Here is a 19101-nt window from a genome sequence, read left to right as displayed (position 1 = left end):
TGTGGGACGGCGACGATTCTCCGCACGCAATGACAAGCTGCAAAACCTAAACAAACAATCAAATAAACAATTGTCGATATAAAAACATATAGATATAAATTAAATTAGTGAAATATTAGCGATTGTGGACTGAGTGCCATTGGAGGCGTTCTGTGAAGAACTTGAAGGATTTTGAGGAAGGAGAAGAAGACGATGTGGGGAGTATTTTGTTCTGCAGCTTCTTCTTCTTCCTTGACTCCGTTACTGACGGTTTGAGACTGAGGCTGGCTCTGCCTCGGATTGGTTTTCTCCTAAGGGGCGTTAACCTCCGGACGGCGTGAGTTTTTGGAAGCGGATTCAAATGGCACATATTCTGTTGACGACTGAAGACCCCGAACGTACAGATCGGGGCGGGGCGGAGTGCCAACCAGGCTCGAATAATATGGGTCTCAATTCAGTATGGGCCTGAGATGTCAAAAGCCCAAATCTCATTGGAGCTTACTATTCTCCCCATGTTTTTTTATGAGATAAATCTCAACTGCTCATTTGTAAAAATAAATGCAAATAAACAAAGACGATGCTAAATTAATATAAAGTAGAATATCATTGAACAGAAATTAAGACCGTTTACAGATACCGAGAATCATGCTTTCGAATTCTCCTCTCCCAATATAAGTGTATAAAAAATCGAATATCGTATATGGAGAGGAAGAAAGTATTTCGAAGTTTGTGAGAGAGAATTCTGAAATTTTCCTAAATTCTCTATTTCTAACTGGATAAAGTGTTACATAGTTTATTTATTTATTATTATTATTATTTTTTCTTCTTCCCAGGTTTATCTCCTTTGCCCCCGTGGCTGTCTTCCTCCAAAATTTGCGCGTCTAGCAGCCGAGCCCCTGTCCTGGTTTTGGTGCCTACTACTGGCATTTCCAAACTTGAGAGGTACAACCGGCTTGATATATGCCATTCCGGGAAAGTTCCGTTTATCTTTCGGAAGCGATCGTAATTGAGGAAGCCAGTATGCCACATACTCGCCATCAGGATCATAATTCTGCGCCTACAAAAGGCAAAAAATACACATCTTCGGTACGATGCTTCCAAAACATAGTTGTTATAAAAATATGTGAAGAACTTTGCACTTTGCAATTTGTCATTCAAAGTTGGGTCTTGTTTTAAGAAATTAAAAGGAGACAATGGATTAATGTACTTACTTGTTTCGGAATACTGAAGTAACGATCTTCTCTGGGGTCATTTCCAACACCTTAACAGGATGAACCAACGACGAAAATTTGGTTAGTAAACCTTCATTTCCAATGTTAAGAGAATCCTTTGTTACTAGCTTATATAATCCTCCTCAACATCGTCAAAATTCCATATTCTTATTAAACAATCCCGAGTAAAAGTATTCTCCGTGACTTGCAGCTAAAGAAGAAAGTCGACATGGAGGCATACTTATGCTTTTCAGAGAAACATGCATACATTGAATTGAATAAAAAGATGAATATGAAATCACCTGCTCCATAGGTCCAATTCCCATAATTGGAACAAGGGTCATAATCCAAAAGACATGTCTCGAACCATTCAGCTCCCATGCGCCAGTCAATGCCCATATCACGAACTAGAAAGGAACATACAATCTGTACAATAGTAGATGAAGTATTAGTAAACCTTCTATGTCCCATGTTCCCGGGAAATATGACATCGAGATCAATACAGGAAGTTTTATTCCATTAACAGTGACAGTTTACTTTAGAATTACCTGCCTTCCTCGATTTGACATGAATCCAGTGGTCGACAGCTCTTTCATATTAGCGTCTATAAGTGGATACCTAGAGGTTTAACAAGTTCTGTATATCAAGAACAGAGCGAGAACCAAACACCAGTAGAGAACAAGTTCTTGATTTAACATTTTTTAAGATTATAGAGGCTTAATTCTATAACTGTCGGGAAAAGTATTGTACCCCGTATGACCATCTCTCCAGGATTCAAATAAAGTCCTTTCCTGGCTCCATCTATGCTCCACCTTTCTCGGGCCACCTTTAAAGGGACCAAAGTTAAAAACACGACTACTAATGAAACAGAAGTAGCGAGAATTGAAATCTTTGCACTGATACGTCAAAATAAGTGGCTCCATGTGTGCTACACAGCAACAAACTTTTTCGGCCTTAAACTTTGGCATGATTGGAATATTATACTTCGGCGTGACTGAATATTAAAGTAATCAAATAAGAATTTAATCCTTACCTAAATGGAAAAGGGAATTCCCGCATTTTGCTGATAGAAACCTGAAGTAATCCCTCCATATCAGTTCAAACAATACCCTGTCGGGTTGAACAAAGATTAAATCAACCGGATAAACAAAAGTGACAGTCCATTTCTCATCCAAATAACTGCATTCTAGTTCCTGGAAACCGAGGGAGAGATTGAGAATTACCAGTATGTGGAATCATTTGCTTCCCTTTCTTTTTCATACCTCTTTACCTTAAGAAATCAATTGGATACCATGCAAAATTAGTCTAAGTTCGCTCAATGTCATGTCGTCATGTAATGAACGTAAGAAAATAATCAAGAATTTCAACCTCTTCATATATGAAACGGGGAGAAAGGCTTCCTGAAGCAAGCCATGGAGAAAATTTTGTTGAATAATCAGGTCCTAACATCCCGTTTCTGGTGTGTTTATATATCTTTACCAAATCCTGCACGTGAACGTTCATGAGATTTAGATAGACGACCAAATTACTCTTACCAGTGTTCCGTTATATTATGGAATGTGTTAAAATAAAGAGAAACTACATGGAAGTTTTTTGGAGCATCAATTTGCATAACAAATGAATTTATCTTGCCTTCTTCCAGAAATACTCGTGCACTCTGCCCAATGCGGCACTTTCGCCCCCGACAAACTTCATTCCTTTACTTACCTACATCGAGATGGAGGGGGAGAAAAGGGAAAAATGATCATTTTCAATTCTCAGAGTCTATATCAGACTATATGTAGCGCTGTAAGTATATATTGGAAATACTTACAATTGAAGATTGAAGTCCAAACTGATCTAATGAAGGAACACATCCCCAGTCTTCAACACTAGGGGGTGGACCAAGAGAAGCTGGAATTTTGATGCAGCCACGAGCCGTGCATTTGGCTTCAACAGACTGCAAATTAGGTATCATCAACAAACACAGTGGAGAAAACCTCCCCCAGATATTGATTGAACTGAAACCAGCCAGAAAGCAATCTCCATACCTTGCGAAATTGAGTATACACGTCCGGTAGGCTGCTGGTATCAAAAGGGAGGTCCTTTATATGGTACATAGTGGTGCCCCAAATAAGTTGTAACCTAGGATTGTTTACAGAACCGGGCTTAGAGGATTGCACCGAAGATGATGGCAACACCACTCGTTGCAAACCTTTGCTGACCAATCTTTCGACATTTAGCTCCTCACTGCAAGTTTCTTTTTGGGCATATACCTAAATAGGATTAGATTACATACCAACACACTCCTGCTTTAATAAGTTGGAAAATCATAACAAGCTCATTATGCTAATCAAATAGTGTGGAAATCACTTAACTGTGTGAGCTCCAAAAGCTTTTGCAAGATCAGGGAGAATCTCCTCGGGCTTCCCATGTTGAATGAACAAGTTAAGACCCCGCTTCATTAAATTCTTCTTCAAGTCGGCCAAACACTCGATCAGAAACTGTGCTCTCAACGCTGCCAAACAACAACGTTTTCCAAATTCTCAGCTAGCAACGTTCTATGTCCCATTTAGATTATAAAACACCAAAATAATCTAGGAAATTTGGAGGTAGACAAAACATCGAGAAAAAAAATTCAAGGCCCACTGTAACACCAACAATTATGAAAAACCAAACTAAACTGTGGAGAGATTTTTGCACGTGACATTAACGCACATTGACACGTAATGTTACTAATCCGCATGGTTAATATTCATCGACATGGACTATTATTAACTTTAAGAAACAGATGCACAATATAACGTAAGTGGATTAGTAACAACATATGTCGGTGTGACGATCACTGGAATTACCGACGAAAAGCGTACGGATAATGTAAATTTCAACAAAACAAGATTGGTACCTCCAGTTTTGGGAAAACCAAAGTAATGGGTAGAACCAAAAATCCTAGGATCAACACAATAGACAGCCAGAACCTCCTGGGACGAAACCCAAGCTTTGTAAAGAGCCTCATTGTCCAGCACTCTGAGGTCGTTCCTGAACCAAACGACGGCCACACCTCTGCCGTTTCTCTTGGCAGAGGAGGAGGCCGAGTACCTCTGCAGCGTTTGGTCCGCAACTCGCTCCATTTCCACCGGGTCCAGACCCGGAACCTGGGAGACCGGGGCGGGGGATTCAGGTTTGGAGCTGGAGGAGGAACTCATGGGTCGGAAAAGATTGAGTCTTTGGGTTGAAATCGTGGGTTTTGGATTTGGGAATAACGGGAGAATGATGAGCTTTTTCAGACAGTGGGGTGCGAGCGAGGAGTGAAGATATGCCATCTGCCATTGCCGAGTTTTGAGCTCGGGGGAGAGAGTTTTGAGCAGTGGGGTTGCTGACACGTGTGCAGAGAGTTGGATTTGAAACGTGGAGGTTTGGAGGCCAATGGAAGGAGAGAGACGCTGACTTCATTTGCTTTCAAACCTACCGTTAGGTCCGTTATTAATGGCGGCAAACTAAATTCTACGGCAACATCCAGTTTCATTTGCACCCCCATAACAGAGAGAGATTTTTTAGGCTGATCAGAACACGGATGGTATATTATATGTCATTATACAAATAGTAAGATATATGTGTTAAAAAGTTAATGACTTAAATATTAAAAAATTTCATCACTTATATAAAAACACATGGTGTATCACTCATGTTCCGGTCACAATGAAAAATTTCTCCATAAAGGGGCCAGCTTAGAGACTCTATATGGAACATAATAAATGGACCCTTGTATAAAAACTCCTGATACAAAGCTAATTTATATATTTATAGTTGTATTAATAAGGGATCGAAATCTAAATGGATTATTATTACTTGAGTTATAGTTCAAAGAAAAAAATATATAAAATAAATAAATAAATAAAATCTAGAGCAAAGCCGGCAAAACCAAACTAAAAACATAAAAGTGCCTCTTATGCATATGGAGATTATATTTCTCTTTTTTCACATGCAAATCTTGAAAATTTCCCAATTATGAAGTTTTTTTTTTTTTTTACCAAAATCCAAGTTGATAAATATGTAGAATTGTAGATGATATCATCCTTTAGGGGTCTTTAGAATATAAAAAATATTCAACTTAAAATGATAATTAGATAATATAATACAAAATTAATTGGGTTTATGTACAAGTTTATACCAAATATTAAGACAAAGCAATAAATTGCGCACACACAAAAATTTGAAATATCCAAAACCTTGTAAAGTAAATGAATTTCCAAATTATGCTCTGAAAATTTTAAAATTTATCCGATTTCAAATATTCTAAATTAATTTTTTTAACCCGATCCAATATTTTTAGGAGGAGACAATCAGATCCAGGGGCGGAGTCAGCCAACGCTCGCTAGGGGCAGCTGCCCTCATTGAAGTTATGCGGAGAGGAAAAAACCATGACGCTTATAGGAGGGGCTGAGAACATATTTGGCATATTATTCATACTCCAACTGAAAGATAAAGGAGAGTTAACGAGACTGTTGTTATCTAACGACCATCGAAGGAATGGTCGGGATTGGCAAGACGAACCTCGCTCGACTCCTTTACAACAATTGTGAAGTGAAACAGTAATTTGATCTTCGAGTTCGGGTTTCTGTTTCTGAAGATTTCACTGCCACGAGGGTCACTAAAACCGTTATTGAGTCAGTAACGAAACATTGAAGAACTTGACAACCAGACGGCAGTGCGTAGGTGCCATGGTTTGCCTGTAATTGCAAAAGCACTTGGGGTCTCTTAAGGCACACTGTTTCTGAGGAATGGCATCACATATTAAATAGCAACTTTTGGGAGCTACCCTCGATTGCTCGTGATCTCCCAATTTGCTTACTACAATACTTGAGGCACAAGGGAAGAAAATCACACAACATTGGCCACTCTACTAGGACAAAGGTAATCCAAACTCACGAGTCAGCAGCCTTTGTTTTGCAACAAGTCAATTGTTAAAAATGCCTTACAAGAGCACTAAAATGTACTCAAGCACTACAAATCGATTAACAAAACATTACAAATGCACTACAACACGAAACAAAGGACTTTCAAAATGTCTTTTTAACGTAATCTCAGATGTAATGCAACAAGTCATTGTCAAGTCCCTCTATCCAAACCATCAGTAGTATACTTAAATAAAAAGGTAGTAATGAAAAAGAAAAGGAATACCTGTTGGTATTGTTCACTGTTCAGACCAGTAAATGAAAGGCTACCGATGATAGTTCTGTCCTTTCAGAATAGTCCATGACCTGAAGTCAACAGATAAGCATGCGTTATTTTCTTATTTGATGGTTTAAACCCATAGAAGCCAGCAGTACAAAGTATTCTTACCTATAAAGTTGTTCCACAAGAACAACTAATGCAATTTGATGGTTTAAAACCATAGAAGACAACTTGATACAAACATCAGCACGTTCTCGCAATTGTTTTCCATGGCCGTAAGGTCCACCGACGCAGAAGGATAGTCTTGAAGCTCCCTACAGAAAGGAAATCAAAGTGTTACCTACAGGAAGAAGTTCCTAAGTTATTATACTCAACTTTACCTCTTCTTTTCAGCAACATAAATACATAAGAATGGAAGAATTCGAAAAATCATTCTTGAAAATACTAAATGAGAAATCATTCGTACTGTATTCCCTGCATCCCCCACCAACTCTGCCATCCGCTCTGACCCTATGTCTTTCCCACGCTCATCCAACAGCACCACCTACAAGCACAAGATTACAAAATGAAAATATAGAAACAAGTATAACATCTTTGAGCCTTTGATAATACAATTGAGTCTGCATGATGATCTAAGCAAGGGGTGTTCAGACTGTACCCAATCATCGGACCTTATAAGGTCCATGACAGCACTGTCTTCATGATCAACCTGAGCCTTCGAATCACTACACAAAAGGTAACTAATCTGAGCTGAAAACATAAGATATGATCCATAAAACCCACAATGCAAACATTTCCTTCATATGTCCGATGTCCATAATTCCAGGAAAAAAGCCTCTACATATCTTAGAAAAACATGTATCTATTCAGGTTAAGTACAAAGATTATGATGACATAGATCAAATAAGAAGGCCAGTACTGTGCGTTTTTAGGGTTGTTCCGTATGTGAACATCATCAACGCTGCAGTAGAGCTTAAGCTTTTCAATGTACTCATCCACTACAAGTTGTACACCTTGTGATCTCTTCTTCCCTACTGATATTATGCGTATAGGAAGCGCTCTCTGCCCAAAATAAAAAAACACTTAAAAATCAGAAAGAAAACCTAGTAACTAGAGGCCCAACAGGTGTCATGATCTGTTGCCAATTTATAATGCAAAACACAGAAGCCAATTGCTCAAAAGATTGACACAAGCAAAATGATAAAGCAAACTGATACTTCATTTCTAACACGAAAAGTGGGTTCAACCAAACACAAATGTAAACCCAACTAATGAAGTACTAAAAAAGATTAGACAAAATCAAGATCATTGATCAAACTGATAAATCCTTGCTAAAACAATAGATGGATTGTGGGATCACAAAACTCAGACATAGATAGTTTGTTCAGGAGACAAAACCGATTGCTTTGCTATGCAACAAATTTAACTATGATAAACCCATTCTCGTTCTTTACATTTCTTCCCAGCTGCTTGGCCTGTGGTAGGTATCTGGTTCACCGCTTTATATGCATAAATCAATACGTAAAAGTAAGTACGTTGTAAGAAAGACCGTAGTAAGAGCTGGAGAGACCTTACCACTGCTTGACCTGTGTATTTACAATCTCTACCTGAAAAGTTTAAGCAAAATCAAGTTCACAAATCGACAAAGTTTGAGATAAGATAACGATTAACGAAGAATATAAATGCAGCTACGAGGCTTTCGAGATAAAAATAACCTGAAGGAAGAGCAGAGGTAACGATGTGGAGACGGGCACTAAGCATGACAACCATTTCAACTGAAAGAAAGGCAAAGAATACTAATTGTGGCTCCAACAATTGTACAAAAACCACCATGACAATGAAAACACGAAAAAGGGACATTGCAATTGCATTACAAATTCTACAGAGAAATGTGAACATTTCCATTGTTTAGTCCATGCAATGATTCAAGACAAAAAGGAGAGATAAAATCATGGCATCCTGCATTCATGCACAGATTCTACACATCTCAGGACCAAAATTTATCAAATAGCTGCAAGTAATTACTGTAGAATTCTTGGTAAAAAGTTAAAAACTAGCAATTGGGTATGGAAAATACCAAATTTTGACACCAAATTCGTAGATAAAATACCAGCCTTGAGCTTGAAAAATCTAACTGGGCAGTGCCCACCAGAAAGGGTCACCAACGGAACTAAAACACGGAAACTCTCTCTCTCTCTCTCTCTCTCTCTCTCTCTCTCTATAGCAATTCACGACGGCTTTTGAAGCAGAAGACTCAGAATCGAGTTTCTGGGTTGCTGATAGAACGAGCGGTGGAGAAGAACCTCTTCTGTTATTTTTTTATTTTTTTTTTTGTTGGATGGTTTGGAGGAGAATCGAGTTTCTGGGTTGCTGATAAAACGAGCAAGGAATGAGCATGAGAAGTGAGGCCCATTAATACCAATAGGCCCAAAGAAATTGATACAGGCCCATACCCGTTTTCTGTGCAGAGGCTCGGTTGGGGAAGACTAGAGAGAAATCGCGGAGTTTCTGGAACATACTGCCCTGCATATATTTGCCGTATTCCATAGAATTTCGACGACCAATTTGATCAAATCAAAATGTCTGCGTTCGATAACGTGGTTGTAGGGAAGCTGAAGCTGAAAGGCAAAGCCTTGGACGTCAAAGGCGGTGCGATTTCAAAGAAAAAGAAGAAGAAGAAACAGAGCGCATTTTATCACCAATTGTCTGATGCCTCCACAGGTAGGTTCTTGCCCTTCCATCTTTTTTATTTTAGTTTGTTATTATTGTTTCCTAAATCTAATGTGTAAAATATTCAATAATCCGGAGAGCGGAAGCGTGACAAATCGATATTTTAAACTACTCTAATTTATGAACCGGAATTTTATTTTATGTTTTTGAATACCAAACAACCCCTCAACGGATTGGGATTTAAGATGTTGTGATTTCTTAGGGTTTAAGAGGTTGTGATTCTGGTTTTGCTAATGGAGAATTCAATTTTTGTGTGTTTGGAGGGTGATAGGTGGAGAAGCAGTGACAGATGATGCTGAGAACGAAGGCGGCATTGGCACGACGTGGGCTGCTGCTTCTGCTTATGGTCATCTGACACCGGCGGAGAGGCGGTACCTCGAGCAGGCAGAGAGGATTCAACGCCAGAGGCTTTCCCAGATTGCTCGAAAATCGCACCGCGATCGGGTTCAGGAATTCAATCAGTATCTGGCTAATCTGAGCGAGCATTATGACATTCCTAAAGTAGGCCCTGGTTAGCAACAGCATCGTGTTCTTCATTTTTGTCAATCAGGTGGATATAAAACTTTGTTATTCCTCGAATCGGGTTCTATTGCTTGGGCCTCAAGAAAGTGTTTAGTTTTTTTCGACCTATTTGCTTTATGAGTTCAAACTCTTGCCACTTTCTGTCAATGCAGATTAGTGTAGATTATCGCTTGATCTGAACAAGAAGCTAACTATGATCATTCGACCTTATGTTCAATAGAGTTAAAACATCACACAAAGGAAAAAACTATGAACACTTGTAACATGGATAATCTTAGAAAGGTAAGATGATGAGATGCACGGAAGTAACGTTGATATCACACATCCGTTTGCAGCGCTGAAGCGTTACATTTTACAGGGAGGACGGTTCTTGCCTACCGATAGTCTTTTCAGGTGGAACTACCGAGTCTCTGGAAAACAAATAGAGAGCCTTTAGAGCCCTTCCCCAACCTGACCTTGTCATCTATGTATGTAATCTGGAGTTTAACCTCGCTTTCACCGCCGTATCTGAAATCCAAGGCTCCAACCTTCAGTTCTGGGGGCTCAAATATAACTTGGATCCACTTATCATCCAGAGCCTTCAACTTTCCTGCTCATGCATATACGAGAAGTTAACACATGATGCAAAAAAGATAAGAACAGTGCGCGGATCAAGTAGAATGTACGACAGTCTTACCAAAAGAGCAGCATAGGAAGCATGATAATGTGACGGAAAAATTCTAGAAAAACTTGAGACAGTGGTTTTACGTTTACGCACAGAACCTCAGCAGCCTACCTGTTAAAGAGACTTCTCCATCCAAGAACCCGAAAACGGAGAAGGAGACTTTGTTCTTGACAATGTCAGGAGCTTCAATAACTTGAATCATCTCCTTTGTTTTAAAAAAAAGGCGCCCAAACGTACTTCTGTAGCCACCCCCGGGTGATGTTGGCACTGAGCAGTACACCACATCCCAGTCTGTGAAAGCACTAGATTAACTCATCATACGAGTCTATGACCACCAACAGGCAACAACAATAACAGAGAAATGCATATCATGTTTTTGTTAGCACTGAACAAAATGGTCGTACACGATTTCTGTAACGATTTGAGAGCTGGACAATCTGGTTTCGATGAAACTACGATGACTTAGGTGGAAGGCAATCCCTCGACGTGATGAAAAGCAGCAAGGCTTTATTCAAGGAATTGTGGTTGGTAAGAAAAGAAGGTATTCCTAGGCAAAATTGAGGATGTGATGTACATCTCAAGAAATAAAGTTCACACCTTAACGGGATTTACCTCCGAAAATGAGAGGGCATTTCACTGGTTCGCTAACACAGTAGTTCTGCAATTCTTCAGCCTCCTTAGCTACCTCTTTTTGTTGTTCCTCTTTCAGCAGAACTCCTCTATCCGAATTCGTCACCTAATCATCATAATTCACATTTCATGAGCCAAGTATTCAAAAACTTTGCATATCTCCCCCTAATCAAACTGCAAATACTATCATATTAATCTACAAATATAAGCCTGAAAAATTTCCATAGCAAAAGCATGGAAACCGAGAAACTAATATCAATTTCAAAGCAAAGAAGCAACCGCAGAAGGTAAAGTACGAAATTTTCTCAGCTAAGTTACTGTCCCAATATCGGAATCTATGTAAACAACACATTTTCTCAGCTACCAAACAAAAAAACTAAAATATGGGATCACATTTTCTCAGCTACCAAACAACATATAACGAATCTAAAATCACAAAAAAACAGAAAAAACACTAAAAGAAAGGATCACATTTTTTCAGCAACCAAACAAAAAATCACAAAAACATCAAAGAAAAACATAGGATCACATTTTCTCAGCTACCAAACAAAAATTACGAATCCAAAACTAAATAAATTAGAAACAAACTAAAATATGGGATGGGTGAAGGCCGTACCTTGGAAAGAATAGACGCAGAGAGCTCTTCGGGACCGGTACGAACTCCAGGATCGGAGACGGAAACAGAGGCCAATATTCTCAAAGAGTTGCGCCGACAACTGTGAGATTGGGGTGAAGCAGTCAAAGCCAAATTTGTGGGCTTTGAGCAAAGGTTGAGGAATTTGGGTTTCGAGGGATCGGCGCCTCCTCTGAAGGTGAAGGCTGACAGGGCTAGTGATGAGGCTACGGCAGCGGCCATGGAAGGTAAGCTCTGAGCTTCGAATGGGGCAAATGGAGGAAGTGATTACACAGCTATCTCTTATCTGATGATGGGGGAGGTGGTGCCACGTAGGCAATGCGAATCGAGATGGGGCCGGTTTTGGTTTGGCTATTGGTGGGGGGTGATGCCACGTACGAGGGGTTTATTTCGTTGCCTTATCTAATTGGTCAGCGTTCCAACAATTTTTTATTTTTTATTTTCTTGGATTTGTAATTTTGTAGTGTATGTATATCCCGCCTTCTTACTCTTTTTTGTTTTTTCTTTACTGAAAAATAGTCTCGCCTTCTTAAGAGAATGCATAATATCGTGGGAGGCAGATTGTATACGCTTTTGTTTGAGTGTCATTCCTATCTCCGCACAAGTTAACATTTTATATTGATTTTTTTATAGAGATAATAAGATAAAAATTAATAGGAATATAAAATGTTGACGTGGTTTAACCGTAACCGTACAAATAGGAGATGATAGGAAGGGCACCCAAACAGCAGACAACCTGCCTCCAATATTGTGTGCTTTTCTTGTACTAAAGTCAGTCATATTCGTATAACCTCTAATATAGTAGCGTATAGTATGGCTAAGTTGATCTTATTTTCAATTTTATCAATTGTTGGTTTGAGGACTCCAAACTATTTTGAGGATGTTTTTCTTAAGAATTGTTTGATTCTTTATTGATAAATAAAACCGCTATCGTTCCTTATAAAAAAGAAAAAATTATTCATGTTGTGCTTGAGTTTGAGTTTTCGAATAAAACTTTCGTTCTTCTTTTTTTTTTTAAAAAAAGCTTGACATCTGATGAATTGGTTATATTTGGATGTCAGTATCATCATAATTCTATTTAGTTTTAGTAATTGTTTAACTACGTTATAACATATATGATTTTGGTTTTTTATTTTTGGAACAAGCGATATTATTATACTAAGGGAGTGAGAGAGTAGGTTAAATCTCACAATAAATGAGCCATAATAATGTGGTTCAAATTCGGTTTTGGCGAAAATCGAATTTAAAACCTCTAACTTACTAATTGATAGATTGAAGGGATAATGAATTAATTACTCAATTATGCTAAACTTTTAATGGAATTAGCACATGTAACTCCCAAACTACAACAATTAGCATTACATTCACCAACTACATGCACTAAAATCATACTATGGACTCTGGTGTGAGCATAAATCCATTTGAGTAGTATTACCTGCCAACTATCATCCCAATTGCTCACTACTTATTCATGTGACCCTCTACTTATTTATTTATGATACGAGAAGTACCTCACTTGAATTTCGGGCACTCTAAAAAATTTCTACGAGAATTGGTACCCCTAATTCGAGCATTTTCCAAAACATTGTGGTAAAGATTCTGATTGGTTCTGAGGGGGTAATGGAATGAAATTGACAATATCTCCGTACACATTTTTGGATAATATTTGACAATATTACAGATTTATGGAATGGACAGCTATAAGCTTTCCCTAATTTTACTTAACCCCTAATTAAAAAAAATAAAAATCATTTAATATTACGTGGGAAAGTTGCCATAATTCACTGGCTGAAGTGTTCATCGCCCAAAAACCATCCAATTCCCTCAATTGTCCAGAACCAGAGATTCACACCCTCCCCCTTTTACCATATACTCACAAAGCCTCACATCGCCATTTCCCATCGCCTCATACTTCTCCCCACGCCGAATCCGCTTCCCCTCTGACAAGCTGAAACATCACCTGCACCTGCATTTGAAACAATTTTGACTGATTGAAGCTGATTTCCTCACCACACCCAGGTTTTTATTTCTCTCGCCCATCAAGATTCTTCCTTTTTTCTTCACCACCCTCACCATTTATCGTTTCCAGAATGAACATATAGGTTTGATCTTTGCGTTATGTTTTCAAAGTCTGTGGCTTTTTTCTGTTTTTTCACCCGCATCCAAATTTTGATGAATCAACGTTTGATGAAATGTGATGCTTTTGGGGGGTTTTTTTTTCTCAAAAGGGTATTCGTTAAATTGTGAACAGTTGTTTTCTTTTTTGTTGTTTGATCCAAAAATGCGTTTGAAATGATGTTATTTGTGTTGCAAGTTACAGCAGCTTCTTAGTTTACATTGAGCGCAAGGGGAAATAAAGCGAAGAATGCGAAAAAGGGACTGAATGAGAGGTTCTGTGTTGCCTTCGATCCAGATGAAAAAGTCATTAGCATGGCGGCCGCAGCTGATGAGAGATATCATGATCATGTCTAAGTCAAGGCCGCGTCCAGCGTTGAGAAGACCAACATGGATTATTGCATTGGTTTCGTTCATCTGTGTTTTTCTTATCCTTGCCTACTTCTACCCTCCGAAAAACTCTGCCGCCTGCTATCTGTTTTCTTCTAGTGGTTGCAGTATGTTTGGAAGGACTCCTCCTGGCCCTGCGAGGGAGCTGACCGATGATGAGACTGCGTCGGAGGTTGTAGTTAGGGAAATTCTCAAGACGCCTCCTCTTCAATCAAAGAACCCGAAAATTGCTTTCATGTTTTTGACCCCCGGAACTTTACCTTTCGAGGAGTTGTGGGAAAATTTCTTCCAAGTAAGGCTATGTCTCTATGCTTTTCTTTACTTTTTATTTCCCTTTTATTATCCATTTTGATTTCATCAGGTTTAGGTTTATTTTTTTTTTCTTTCATGTATATATCAAGGAATTGTATGGATAGATGTATTTGTTGAACTACATTCAGAAATTTAGTAGTCAAGTGCTACAATATTAGGCATTCCCTACGGCAGCCATGACTGAGAAGTACTAACAGCAGAGGTTTAGTAACTGAAATGCTTAAGTAATTTGGTGGAGTTAATGCTCGGCTCTACAGTGTTATCTCATGTGACTATAGTTTCGGTTTATCCAGTTAGAATTACTGTCAAATTGGGACCCGTCTTTAGATCGCCTCAGGATATGGTAGTTGCTTTTGATTTCCTAGTATGTTAAGGGATTTATCGAAAACGTATATATCTCAACAGATAGGATAAACATGCGCTTGGAGTTTTCAACACCTTGTTTCTGTGTGGAGACAAAACAACACCAATTCATCTTAATCTATTACCACCTCTCGAATCTCCGTTTATATAAGCTTGGTGTGGAATATATCTGCTAACATTAGTTGCCAAGATGTTTTGTTATGTATATCTAAATCTATACATGTGTGTGTCTTTTTCTAAGGTATAGCTACTTTATGCGTCTCTGGTAAACGTCCCATTTCATACTAGAAGTTGATGAAAGTTGAGTTGTTTAACTAGTAGTGAGAACTGGAATTAAGACCTCAGGCCATGTTAAAGATAAGCCTAAAGTATGCAAGGGATACATACTAAAGTAAAGTTCAATGTCTAACAAAAATGACATGGTTTCTAGGGCCATGAAGACAAATTTACCGTTTACGTACATGCATCAAAGCAAAAGCCAGTACATGTGAGCCGGTATTTTGCTGACAGAGACATACATAGTGAACAGGTACGCAGAGCCTCTCTGAGAATGCTTACAGTTCAGTATTATTTTTTTTAACTGATCAATACACATGGTTTTCTTTAAAGATGCCATTAATAATAAATTCTCAGGTCGTTTGGGGAAAATTTTCGATGGTTGAGGCAGAGAAGAGACTTTTGGCAAATGCACTTTTAGACCCTGACAACCAACATTTTGTTTTGCTGTCTGACAGGTCATTGTATTGAAACAACTTATACAATTGTGAACATTTTCAATGAGGTTCTTATGTTGGAAATCTGCTACTTCTTTCATTGATTTCGTTCTACGTTTTTGTTTCAGTTGCATACCACTGCATAACTTCGATTATGTATATAACTATCTCATGTACACCAACGTCAGCTTTATCGATTGGTAAGAAAAGTATATTTAAGAAAGAAAAACTGATGTGATTCTCAAAATTCTTTCCCGCTACTTAGCTCTTATTCTGGTGTACTTATGATTGGGGCTTTCTTATTCCATCTACTTTGCTCTCTGTCTAGTTTTGTGGATCCTGGTCCACATGGAACTGGCCGGTATTCAGAACATATGTTGCCTGAAGTTGAAAGGAGGGATTTCCGGAAGGGTTCACAGGTAATTCAGCATATACTTTCCAGAAAAACTTTGAGCTTACTTATTTGGTTTGGAACTTCTGCGTAAGATACATAGCTCTGGAAACAGTTTAAAATCTTCTGCGTAAATATGTCTCTTACAGTGAATTAAACTTCTGCAAGATCAGTTGCTACAAGTATATTTCTGATTTATATAATCTTTTCACCAGTTCCTTCTAAGTCACCTGAGCTCCTCTCCCCTTTCTTTCTTGTCCTTAAGTGTATGAATGATTGCAATGTTTGGATTGGTTTGTTGTTCTTGTTTATATTGACGAAACATTGGATCAACAAGAATAGTTTTGGTATAAAACATGCTCCTCGATCAGATTTAGATTTGTGCACACGCAGTTCAATAGGGTTGGATTTAATCGACATTTTTATTTCAGTGGTTCTCTATGAAGCGGCTACATGCAATTGTCATGATGGCAGACAGTCTATACTATACAAAGTTCAAGCTTTACTGCAGGGTAAATATTTTCTTTGTTATGATGTGCTTTTGTTGACGTTCATGAGAAAAACTTCCTTCCAATCTCTTGCTGATGATGTTTTTTGACTTTCTCAGCCAAACATGGACGGGCGTAACTGCTATTCAGATGAGCATTACTTGCCAACCTTCTTTAATGTTAGTACATCAAACTTTCTTGTTCGTCGCAGTTCAAACTGCATTTCACCCTATTCGTAATTTCTTTGCTGCTACCAATTATCTTTTGCTTTCACCATTAATGCTTTTCAGATGAAAGATCCTGGTGGACTCGCAAACTGGTCTGTAACATATGTCGATTGGTCTGAAGGGAAGTGGCATCCAAGAGCGTTCAGAACTCAGGATGTTACTTATGACCTCCTTAGGAACATCACGGTATGATCTAGGGAAGTCCATTTTCTTTAACCCTCACTTCATTTTCTTCATTTCACGTCTCTCATGTATTGATATTTTCTCATCCATTTCAGTCCATTGCTGAGAGCACGCATATTACAAGCGAAGACAAGGTACAATCTCAAAGTACCCTTCCAGTCGTAACCATACGTAGTCAGCAATGTTACTGTCACCAATTCTAAAATGATATCATATCATATCACCTGCTACGACATTTGGTGAATAAATTTGACGACCCTTCTACTATTGTTGACTGGTTCACGTTTACTTTCTGCAGAAGCAAATGCTGACCACACCGTGCTTGTGGAACGGGATGAAGCGACCGTGTTTTCTATTTGCCCGAAAGTTTTATCCAGAAACACTGGGGAAACTGGTTCAGCTTTTCTCCAATTACACAAAAGTCTAAATCCTTTTTCTTTGGTTTTTGGCCATTCAGTTGCTTCCTCAAGAGCTTCAAGTTCTGGTATATATCTCTCTTGATTATACATTGCCATGTTTTGAGATATATGGCTTAGGTTGGTGGGTTGATAGGCTGCTGACCGTTGTTTTTGTAGATTGTTTTTGCCTTTCTTTTTGTTATTTATGTATTTTAAATTACTGAATTTTGAATGACCCATCCATTCAATTTCAGGTTTTTTGACTTTCTGTAAAGAAAAATGAATGGAAATTCGAAATTATTGATATCCAAAACCAAAGATCAACTTACCTCGTCGATAAAATATTACACCAATAATTCGAAGTGAAATGTTTTGGTAAGAATATCAGAGAGGTATTTCGAGAGGAATAAAATGTTATTGTGTGACTAATTTAGAATAATATTATTGCGTGTCCCGTTGTATATATGTAAATTCTTCTCTAGCAGCATATAGTGGAGAAAACATTTCAATTTTGTTCCGTTTAGAAATAAAACTGTGTACTCCTATAATGTATATATGTAAATTCTTCTCTGGCTGCATATGGTGGAAAAAAATTGCTTTTCCGTCCTAGATTTCCGACTTTAAAGGAAATTCCGATTTTCTTTTACGTATCCAAATAGAGTGCTAAGGTCCGGTTGTTTTGCTTCTTTTTGTTTTTGTTTTGTTTAGTTTTTTTTTTTTTTTTTTTTTTTTGTGTCTGGTTATTTTCTTTGAATTTGATATAATAATATGTAATCTAACATCAAATTTTTATTAAATTTAATCTTTTCCAAATATTAAGGTTAAAAAAATTCCTATAATAAAATAATATTAATAAGACTCCATAAACTGAAAATAATATTAATAGGACTTTCCTATTGGTGACACATCATTTAGTTTACAAAAAAGTCTAAATCCTTTTTCATTTAGTTTACAAAATTCATTGTTCCTTGTCTTGATTTATTCAGATTAATTATTTGTGTTATTTCTTTTGACAACCTTAATCCCACCCCAACGGTGGTTTTGTATTATCTTCGTTCAGTCCAATTACTCTACTCATAGTGACTACAAGTCAATTTGAGAGTCAATTACAAAAAGTACTAGTTTGAAAGGATCGTTGGAATTGATCCGCTACGGGATTGAATGGTTCCACCTACTCAAAACTCACAGGGGATGCCGCCTACTACTAAATTTCGATGCTAGGTTAGTACGTAGGTTAAGGTTATGAAACTAGTTAAGTAGTCTGCAAAACCTAGCTTTTTTGGGCTGTTATATCTGCTTTACCACCACGCCATCAAATGCAAAGGCGAAACAGCTCCACCCTCCCTAAGATGGTCTCAATAGTATAGTACTACTACTAGCAGCGTTTGCAGCGCTGTGCTTGTTATTATCAATGATTCCAATGCTGGTCCTTCACAAAATAATCCTAACAGTACAAGTTGCCTTGGTTATCATTTTATTCTTCGTACTTGGCTTTCCTTCGGTTCATCCGTCTGTGGTCCGACGCAAGAATATGCCATGTTGCCCGATGATGAAGAATCCACCCGAGCAGTAGTAGTACCCGCAAGTTGACTCGATTTTCAACGACTCTATAACTAGCTCTTCATTAGTTTTATAACTAAACAAGAATTAATTACACATTTTGCTCCTAAATGTGAGAGTTCAATGCGTGTGCATACTATAACTTAATGTGTGTACTGCACCATGAAACGAAAAATATTATATTAAACACATTCTTACCCTTACCCTTCCTCATTTTTTTTTTTTTTGCTATAATCTTCTAGTATATTTGCACGTACAAGGGGTGTTTTCCCAGATTCTCTCGTACCTCTTCAAAAGGTAGGAGCAGTAGAAGTAGGATGATGAAAATGAAAGCCTTTGACAAGTCAGCTCTCAGTCTCAATTGATAACCACTAGACCCTAAAACTACGTCGTTTTTGAAGTTGCTTGGCACAAAGTTAATGCATTGCAAAATTTGC

The 19101-nt window shown here is 38.1% G+C and overlaps 5 protein-coding genes across 5 annotated transcripts; 2 read left to right on the top strand and 3 right to left on the bottom strand.

The window, feature by feature from the left end:
• Positions 1 to 564: 564 nt before the first annotated feature.
• On the bottom strand, positions 565 to 4548 carry LOC137738070 (cryptochrome DASH, chloroplastic/mitochondrial). Its single transcript, XM_068477676.1, has 13 exons — positions 4075 to 4548; positions 3548 to 3687; positions 3221 to 3445; positions 3004 to 3129; positions 2823 to 2897; positions 2559 to 2675; positions 2414 to 2460; positions 2224 to 2300; positions 1941 to 2016; positions 1739 to 1808; positions 1493 to 1616; positions 1191 to 1240; positions 565 to 1036 (listed from the first exon to the last, which is right to left on the bottom strand). The coding sequence occupies exons 1-13, from the start codon at positions 4490 to 4492 to the stop codon at positions 815 to 817; spliced, it is 1767 nt and encodes a 588-aa protein (XP_068333777.1). The 5' UTR covers positions 4493 to 4548; the 3' UTR covers positions 565 to 814.
• On the bottom strand, positions 3553 to 8609 carry LOC137718060 (putative RNA methyltransferase At5g10620). Its single transcript, XM_068457575.1, has 9 exons — positions 8422 to 8609; positions 8060 to 8119; positions 7920 to 7951; positions 7264 to 7406; positions 7003 to 7069; positions 6811 to 6888; positions 6513 to 6658; positions 6351 to 6430; positions 3553 to 3687 (listed from the first exon to the last, which is right to left on the bottom strand). The coding sequence occupies exons 2-8, from the start codon at positions 8112 to 8114 to the stop codon at positions 6391 to 6393; spliced, it is 561 nt and encodes a 186-aa protein (XP_068313676.1). The 5' UTR covers positions 8115 to 8119; positions 8422 to 8609; the 3' UTR covers positions 3553 to 3687; positions 6351 to 6390.
• Positions 8610 to 8841: 232 nt separating this feature from the next.
• On the top strand, positions 8842 to 9638 carry LOC137741317 (uncharacterized). Its single transcript, XM_068481041.1, has 2 exons — positions 8842 to 9065; positions 9346 to 9638. Exons 1-2 carry the CDS (start codon positions 8924 to 8926, stop codon positions 9588 to 9590), a joined length of 387 nt encoding a protein of 128 aa, XP_068337142.1. The 5' UTR covers positions 8842 to 8923; the 3' UTR covers positions 9591 to 9638.
• A 128-nt stretch (positions 9639 to 9766) lies between these two features.
• LOC137741307 (probable plastid-lipid-associated protein 8, chloroplastic) lies at positions 9767 to 11793 on the bottom strand. The gene is made up of 4 exons (XM_068481031.1): positions 11507 to 11793; positions 10873 to 10996; positions 10372 to 10551; positions 9767 to 10185 (listed from the first exon to the last, which is right to left on the bottom strand). The coding sequence occupies exons 1-4, from the start codon at positions 11744 to 11746 to the stop codon at positions 9986 to 9988; spliced, it is 744 nt and encodes a 247-aa protein (XP_068337132.1). The 5' UTR covers positions 11747 to 11793; the 3' UTR covers positions 9767 to 9985.
• Positions 11794 to 13456: 1663 nt separating this feature from the next.
• On the top strand, positions 13457 to 17402 carry LOC137725406 (glycosyltransferase BC10-like). Its single transcript, XM_068464108.1, has 11 exons — positions 13457 to 13543; positions 13845 to 14321; positions 15135 to 15233; positions 15314 to 15438; positions 15546 to 15617; positions 15746 to 15836; positions 16240 to 16320; positions 16416 to 16475; positions 16587 to 16709; positions 16802 to 16840; positions 17005 to 17402. The coding sequence occupies exons 2-11, from the start codon at positions 13908 to 13910 to the stop codon at positions 17131 to 17133; spliced, it is 1233 nt and encodes a 410-aa protein (XP_068320209.1). The 5' UTR covers positions 13457 to 13543; positions 13845 to 13907; the 3' UTR covers positions 17134 to 17402.
• The last annotated feature ends 1699 nt before the right edge of the window (positions 17403 to 19101 follow it).

This window comes from Pyrus communis, chromosome 1 (assembly GCF_963583255.1).
Source record: "Pyrus communis chromosome 1, drPyrComm1.1, whole genome shotgun sequence".
NCBI lineage: Eukaryota > Viridiplantae > Streptophyta > Magnoliopsida > Rosales > Rosaceae > Pyrus > Pyrus communis.
This window is presented reverse-complemented; position numbering and strand designations above follow the sequence as displayed.

What these genes read in the sequence shown, in the direction of transcription:
- LOC137718060 (XM_068457575.1), bottom strand. Translation starts at nt 8,114, where the DNA reads ATGGTTGTCATGCTTAGTGCCCGTCTCCACATCGTTACCTCTGCTCTT. An exon ending in AATACACAGGTCAAGCAGTG is followed by an intron (nt 7,407 to 7,919) that starts GTAAGGTCTCTC and finishes TATTTTGGGCAG; the next exon opens with AGAGCGCTTCCTATACGCAT. An exon ending in TGGGGGATGCAGGGAATACA is followed by an intron (nt 6,659 to 6,810) that starts GTACGAATGATT and finishes TCCTTTCTGTAG; the next exon opens with GGAGCTTCAAGACTATCCTT.
- LOC137738070 (XM_068477676.1), bottom strand. Translation starts at nt 4,492, where the DNA reads ATGGCATATCTTCACTCCTCGCTCGCACCCCACTGTCTGAAAAAGCTC. An exon ending in ACGAGTATTTCTGGAAGAAG is followed by an intron (nt 2,676 to 2,822) that starts GCAAGATAAATT and finishes GTTCACGTGCAG; the next exon opens with GATTTGGTAAAGATATATAA. An exon ending in GAATTCCCTTTTCCATTTAG is followed by an intron (nt 2,017 to 2,223) that starts GTAAGGATTAAA and finishes GTCCCTTTAAAG; the next exon opens with GTGGCCCGAGAAAGGTGGAG.
- LOC137741317 (XM_068481041.1), top strand. Translation starts at nt 8,924, where the DNA reads ATGTCTGCGTTCGATAACGTGGTTGTAGGGAAGCTGAAGCTGAAAGGC. An exon ending in ATTGTCTGATGCCTCCACAG is followed by an intron (nt 9,066 to 9,345) that starts GTAGGTTCTTGC and finishes GGAGGGTGATAG; the next exon opens with GTGGAGAAGCAGTGACAGAT.
- LOC137741307 (XM_068481031.1), bottom strand. Translation starts at nt 11,746, where the DNA reads ATGGCCGCTGCCGTAGCCTCATCACTAGCCCTGTCAGCCTTCACCTTC. An exon ending in CTGCGTCTATTCTTTCCAAG is followed by an intron (nt 10,997 to 11,506) that starts GTACGGCCTTCA and finishes TATGATGATTAG; the next exon opens with GTGACGAATTCGGATAGAGG. An exon ending in TGGAGAAGTCTCTTTAACAG is followed by an intron (nt 10,186 to 10,371) that starts GTAGGCTGCTGA and finishes ATGCATGAGCAG; the next exon opens with GAAAGTTGAAGGCTCTGGAT.
- LOC137725406 (XM_068464108.1), top strand. Translation starts at nt 13,908, where the DNA reads ATGAGAGGTTCTGTGTTGCCTTCGATCCAGATGAAAAAGTCATTAGCA. An exon ending in ATTTCCGGAAGGGTTCACAG is followed by an intron (nt 15,837 to 16,239) that starts GTAATTCAGCAT and finishes TTTTTATTTCAG; the next exon opens with TGGTTCTCTATGAAGCGGCT. An exon ending in ACTTGCCAACCTTCTTTAAT is followed by an intron (nt 16,476 to 16,586) that starts GTTAGTACATCA and finishes AATGCTTTTCAG; the next exon opens with ATGAAAGATCCTGGTGGACT.